This window comes from Branchiostoma floridae, chromosome 1, assembly GCF_000003815.2.
Source record: "Branchiostoma floridae strain S238N-H82 chromosome 1, Bfl_VNyyK, whole genome shotgun sequence".
In the NCBI taxonomy this organism is placed as follows: Eukaryota; Metazoa; Chordata; class Leptocardii; order Amphioxiformes; family Branchiostomatidae; genus Branchiostoma; species Branchiostoma floridae.
The window spans coordinates 34226507-34233590 of record NC_049979.1 but is presented as its reverse complement, the minus strand read 5'-3'; the positions used below and the strand labels follow the sequence as shown (position 1 = coordinate 34233590).

The 7084-nt window shown below is 40.9% G+C and overlaps 1 protein-coding gene across 1 annotated transcript in view; it reads right to left on the bottom strand.

Annotated features, from left to right (window-relative positions):
* Positions 1 to 3399: 3399 nt before the first annotated feature.
* LOC118431097 (patched domain-containing protein 3-like) overlaps positions 3400 to 7084 on the bottom strand; it is a 4519-nt gene continuing 834 nt past the window's right edge. The window contains exons 2-3 of the mRNA XM_035842205.1: positions 5075 to 5977; positions 3400 to 4531 (exon numbers count right to left, since the gene is read on the bottom strand). Of these exons, the coding sequence (XP_035698098.1) occupies positions 3531 to 4531; positions 5075 to 5977 (1904 nt within the window). The 3' untranslated portion in view covers positions 3400 to 3530. The remainder of the gene's footprint in view (positions 4532 to 5074; positions 5978 to 7084) is intronic.

Here is a 7084-nt window from a genome sequence, read left to right as displayed (position 1 = left end):
CCTGACGTTTCCTTGTTTGCCTGAAACAATCAAGCTGTCAGAAACGGAACATTCTCCTATTTCCAAGGAAAAATATTGCCTAGTACAATTCTAAAGTAATCTAGATGTAATGAAGAAAGATGAAGACATTTCTAAGGATACAAAGACTTAAAGCATCTAATGCTTCATTCTTTAACTCTACCTCTGTTTGGTTGCTGTGATGTTAAGGGTCATTAAAAAGACGTTAGCTTGTGAATCCAAATTATTAAGCATGGTAAATGTTCCATGGTAACGGGATAAGGGGAAAAGTTCAAGGCCGATACCTGACACGTATTACTGAAAGACTTTAGACCGTCTCATGTGTAATTCAGACAGCCGTTGCCACAAATATGAACCATGGAGACTAGACAACTTCATACCACTCACATTTTAGCGACGCCTCAGGGGCGTAGGCATTCTGTATATTATTACGATCACTTTGAAAATATTTTTAAAAAATGCATTCCCAGGGAATTGGTTCTGAAGTTGCCTTCCCTAGGGAGAAATGTGGAATGAAATGGGGGGTCTACTATTTTATTGTGATTCCTTTGTTTGACAGTTATATTTGTTTGCGAATGCACGTATGTAGATATTTTCAGTTATCCAATGTTATCGTTGTTGTCATGTAGAGTTGACTTTTGACTCTGAGACGCCTGATCAAATCGAGGAAGACATCGGCATAACGGTATACTACGAGTTTAATGACTCATTATAAAAGCAACCTATTTCTCAAAATCCTTGCTTGAAAGAGGCAGGACAGAAAATGTATTTTACACATTTCAAACATAACTGCAACTCATTTCGCCGTTCAAAACAAGCCCGGAATTTATACCATTTGGTATACTGGGATGAACACGACATAGCCACCATCTGTTAGAAACTTTTATAACCTTGACACTTCCTACACAGATGGCATTTTCCTTCTTTTTCTTGAGGGGAGGGTGGCTGTAGAACAACCTATTATGACATACACCTTGGCCGTTTCATACAAAGACGTTAACTTGTACCTACAACCTTTTTTTGTGTGGTATTTGTTTAATGGAAACGGTATAAGGCGAAAAGTTCAAGTCAATGTTTGAAACGTATTACTGAAAGACTTTGCATGCCGTCGCCTTTGCCTTTGGTCTTGAATCGTTGGTGTGTATCAGAGGCTTTTGGACAACCAACTAGGCATACATATTGTAACATAACATAATATGAGAATATGATGTCGTAAGGTTATATTTACGCATATTTACTTATGTAAAGTTTAACTTTACGTATAATCATGGAGCAAACGTGCAGGTCTCTTTGACTGATCTAAAATGTATTGCAGAAAAATGACACACTTGTTACATTCCTTCTTCAAGATTTTAATACGGTTCACACACAAAATCATATACAAAATGATATAGATACTTTTGATGGCGTTTTAGTGATTAGTCATAGCATGCAAATGTGCGACAATATATACTGCCTCTATCGCAATTGCTATCATGTACATGTATTATTGTAACTTATACTTCTATACATACATTGTAAAACTATGAAGTGGTTTTGAATCGCTATGACAATTGAAATTGTGCCATCGTTATTCAATCACGCTTTAAATGCTTTCAAAGAGCACAAATCCTGCAAAATACATGCATGCATTTGATATGAAGATAGCAGTATTGTAAGAAAGAAACAGCAAACTATTGAGATGTAGCACAAGTCAACACAGCCGCAGTGTTCCTAATTGAATATATAATGCTTTTGTTAAGTCAATTTCTTGTCCCTTGTATTGATTTTATTTGTCGATTTTGAGATAGTTACTATCTTCAAATGTCCTTTTTGTCAATATTTTGTACCCTCTAAGTCTTCTTTATAATAGCCTTATGTCTCACCAGGGACGAAGAGGATAAGTAAGTAAGTAAGTCTTCTTTATGTGATTAGAATATAGAAAATATTTCTATAAGAGAAGTCTGCATCCATTCTGTGGCTACAGAAGCAAATACTATATATCTTATATATACTATGTCACATCAGACTGGCAGGGCATCATAATAGTATCTGAACCATTTTGAAGTTTCTGGCAGCACACGTTATGCATCCTGACGAGGATTACCTATGCCAAGATTTGTCAAGAAGGTTTTTTTTTGTTCGACAATCTGTCGGTTTACTTGTGCAAATTAAAGTTAGCAGGAAAAAGGCCGTATCACTCATAGCGAGCCATGGCCTCTCGACCACTCACAACCTTCTCACAACCATGGTTGAGAGTCGCTTGAGAGAAAGGTCGACTGTGGTTGACTGTTCGTCGGCTAGATTGGCAGAAGAAGTTTAGATCATCGTAGAAGTATGGATCATTTTGATTACAAAGGAAAAAGACCCTCTTTTTGAAATAGTTGGTTTTGTCTATTTCATGGTCGTCGCCAAAGACAGGCGTAGTCTAAAACTGGTCAGACTGGACCCAACTGACCGCCAACTTTTGTTGGGAACTGATAAGGGAGGTCGGTAGAAGGGCTTAAATCTGTGCCGGGGAAAAATTGGCATATAATATTTCTAAATAAAGAGTTCTGACTTCTGATTCTTCTGAACAAATGAATCATGCTCGTTTTGGCATGAAACCTAAGAGTTGGTAATCGATTCCGAGTTCCTAACATTCTGACGCTGAGGAAAAGTACTGAAAACTCACTTCTTTTTTTCACGACAAATTATGCAAAGACTAATGTAGTGTACTGTTCTGGCGATAATTTGTGCCCTCTATCACTTCTTGTTCATCCTTTTTATAAGCTTTGTTTACGTATTCGATACACTTTGTCATTGTTTTGTCCACCAGCTGGTTTTTAGTGCCGATGTTCGCATCATGATCAGGCGAAGGAGAGGACTGAAGAGCATTGTTAACAGCGAATGCTCCAGGCTCTGCCAATGCGGGTGTGTTGTTAACCTTCGACGTGCTTCCTTGATTTTCAAATCGGATTCCAAGGGACTTCCTTGGACCAAGAAAACTCAGGACAACGGGCAGCATAATGATACCATGCATGGCACCAAACAGCATAACCAGAAGCATAGTTTTGAAAAAGGTTCGGAAAATGTAGGTTGTGGAGAAGGCGAGAGCAAGAATACCAAGGATAGTGGAAAGGGTGCTCTGTACGATTGGCGTTCCGACTGAGTATAGAGCAAATATGGAGCGTTCATTTCTGGACTCTCCCTGCCCCGTTACAAAGGCGTACGTTATGTGGGCTGAAAAATCAACGGAAAAGCCGATACACATGATTATGTTAATCATAGAAACACTGTCTAAGTTAACCCCCCATAGAGTCATGAAACCAATAACTCCTGCGTCTATAGAAGCTATGGTGAGTACGATCCACAAGGAACACACGGGATGGGGGACCAGAAGCAGGGAGACCACAAACATAGATAGGGTGGCTATGCCGATATTTTGTAAGGTATTTGGAAGAACTGCTGTATACTGGTCGTAAAAGATGAATGCGGGGTGGACACTGTCATCTGAAAGGGAGCTTCTTTGGCCAGACGTCTCATATGCAACATCATGTCCCTTTCACGATTTGCCGTGTTGGTTTTTTAGACTGGACATAGAAACGGGATGACATTATCTTAGTTTTGTTGTCGTTAAACTCTATGTCAAGTTTATAGCGATCGAACCAATCGGTAATCAGAAAGTCGTCTTTTAGAATTGTGACGAACCTTTCGGTGTCTGGAGTTTCTGGGAGGAGCGGGTGTTCTTGAAGGTACGTTTTGTAAACATTCAGCCATGATTCCGTATCGTTTGAACCATACGTATACTCGCTGTTTTCAAACTCCTGTAATGTGTCAGAAATCTGCTGTTGGACAGTGAGATTAGAATAATCTACCTCCTCTGTCAAAGTGACCATTACCCGTGGGCCATACGCCTTGAAATATTCATCCTCTAAGTCATAGAATTTGACAATGTAAGAATTGTCGTCTGCTAGCGACTGAAGGCGCAGTCCTTCGCGCAGCTGTGTACAACCCCAGATAGAGACCGCAAGGTACCCTAAGAACAGTATGATAACGACAACTTTGACAAAAACTGTCGTTAAAAATGGTCCGAAGTACTTCTTAAAGAAAAGCATGAATACGTGATCCCTTTCGGACCCCTGATCTTCCCCACGCTGGTCCAGCTCTGAACCAGTTACCCCTCCCGCGCAAAACAGCCTGAAACAGCCAGATCTGTGCTCAGCATCTTTCTTGGTCGGAGCGCGCTGGTATGTAGCCCAATGGAGATTTTTATTTTCACGGTAACCGAAAATTACCATGCAGGCAGCAAAGAAGGTGATCTGATAGATGTAATCGAAAATCAAAGCTACAGCGGTAAATATGCAAAATATCTGGACAGAAGGAAAAACAGTTATAGCACCGATGCCGAATGCTAGCGCGTCAGTGATGCTGGTGATTGTTATGGACACGGCAGCTTCCCCCAGTGCCTCGGACATGCGTCGCTCCACGGAATGATGAGGGTTGGTCTTGCGCCATGCAGCAACCATGATGAACATGTCGTCGATGCCAATCCCTGTGGTTACAACAAACCAAGGATAAGAATACTCACGTTCCCAAACGTCTGAAAAATATCTGCATTTGAAGAATACATGGCTACATTTTAAGTAGAAAGACACAACGGGCATTGAGACTCCACAGAAATATATTCATTCCTACACATATACTGCAAATGCATTTGAGTTCGTGGGGATCTAATTTAGCCGTAGCAGGGAAAGGACTATTTGCGGCGGTTTTAAGTTCGCGGTAGCACCATGCACTGTAGTCTCTTCCTGACATGGAAAAATGCTCAAGGTGGTTTTAAGTTTATGATAGATTTGCAACGCGAAAACCGCGAACATAAAACCACATAGATATCATGTCGACATATAGTGATGTATCCAGAAGCATACCAATTTTTACAATTCTTTGTACATTCACGTAAACAAGGTTTTGGTTTCATAACAGAGACATATTCTTAAAAGATCACCCTTAAAGTAAGAAAGAAAAACTGCCAGATAATTCTGACCGCGCAGCTCAAGATATATATTATACGTGGGATTCACAGTGTTGTACTTACCAAGGCACAGAAATGGCATGGAGGCCACGATACTGATGAACTTCACCCCACAGAAGAGGACTAGGCCCATGGACGATACGATTGCAAGGCCGGCCGACACCACGCCCAGCATGCCGAGCCAGGGTTTGGCGCGTACGGCGTCTGTGTCTGACAAGGAACACACAGCGAACGTGATGATGATGGTGAAGGTGATGCTGAAGAGAGGGATGATTCCGTTTGATACTGAGTTCAGTTCGTTCTCTCGACTTTGTGACGTGAACATGGCTACGTCTATGTCCGCTGATGTGAAACTAGGCACTTCTGCGAGGAAGGCTTCCTCCCACTTAGCGCTGATAGCATCGTTTTCTTGTTCGCTGTCGTCCCAGCGGACATAGTAGTGAAGTTGGAGGGCTTCGGCAGACTCGACTGTGTCCTCTGTGCCGTTAAGAATGGTGACTCCGCCGAGATGTGTGCCAAGAAAAAGAGGCGCTCCTACTGGAATGATAACTGGGGCTAGTCGGGTAGTCGGGTAGATAATGGTGGTGTTTGTAATTTGCGCGGCGTTGTAGTCAATGAGTTCAAGGATTTCGTTGCTGTCACATTTCCCTTGCCAAGCAACACACAGGTCTTCGTAACGGTAGGTCTGTCCGTCGTGATCGACAGAAACATTGTTGAGCACGATTTCGTGCAGTCGCAGGACCTCTTCCATCATTCGTTGCTGGAGAATATTGCTTCTATCTTTCGCAGTCACGATAACTCGGCCGAATCGCCCGAAAACGTCAAGTTTGTTCTGCCGAAAGTTGTCGGAGACGTTTGTGGGGAAATGGTCCTGTATGACTGACCGCTCCGTTTTGGCTTCTCCGTTCGTCGGTGTGAACAGATACTCTGTGTCGTACTCTCGTTGGGTAGGTAGTAAGTACATACCTGCAAAATGCAAAAGCAAAAGGATCATGAAAACTCCACAGGACCCTAGCTAGCAGAATTCGTAGATGGCAGTTAATACCCTTACATTTCAAGACATTAGAGGGATGTGGTTTTTGGTTACGTCTGCCATGCCATCTGTCTTAAATTCATCACAAATTATTCCATCGACCAACGTTTAAAAGATATATATAAATCCAATCAGCAACAACTGTGGACTGTACTCTATACACCAACGAAAAAAACGCCCTCTTCGATTGGATGTAAGATATGTTCCCTAATTTCCGTTTTATGAATAGTAAGGAAAAATTTATATTCCTAAATGCAACTAGATAAATCCTGTACTATTGATTACATCTGCCTTTATGTGTTTACAACTGAAGTTGAACCTGTACATACATAGTAGTCTCTGTAGATGTAGAAAGATAACACTTTTCTAATATAAAATTGTGCCTTATCGCTATGACCTGTACTTAGCTTATTTGAGCATAAATGTACATTAAAAGAATCTTTCATTAATAAGATAGGGAAAGACTTTTGTTCTTCCGATTTAATTTTAGTAAAAAACAGATGCACAGCCTCTGTTAGCCCTTCAACCTTTCTATAGAGATGTAATCCTTTCATGGCATGAGCTGGAAAGACCGACCTTGCACATGTACAAAATGAATTATTGGGTGTAATGAAAACTAGAGGTTGAATAACAAAACTTTGTACTGTAAACATTGGATAGACTGTGGTATTATTTTGTAAGGGACATATGCAGTGCCACAGACTTTATAACATCTGCGTCGCTACTGGGGTAACTCACTATTAAACACAACTGGCTATGTGAGTATACCTGTGTGAAAGGGTCTCAGTTAGGGCGAACAGGTCTTGCTCAAGAATGTATTGTTAGTCCATCTCACAAAAACAATGTAATGTGGTATAATGGACTGTGTAAAACAGCTGATATATTCACTTGTGGATTTTTCTATTCAACATATGTTTCTCAGATTACTGTAAGACCTACTGATCAGACATATTGGGATTCTGTATTCCCTATGGAAATTTATCTGGGAATGTCAGACCTGTTTTATTAAAGCCCCCTTTACAAATCAAGAAATTTAGCTC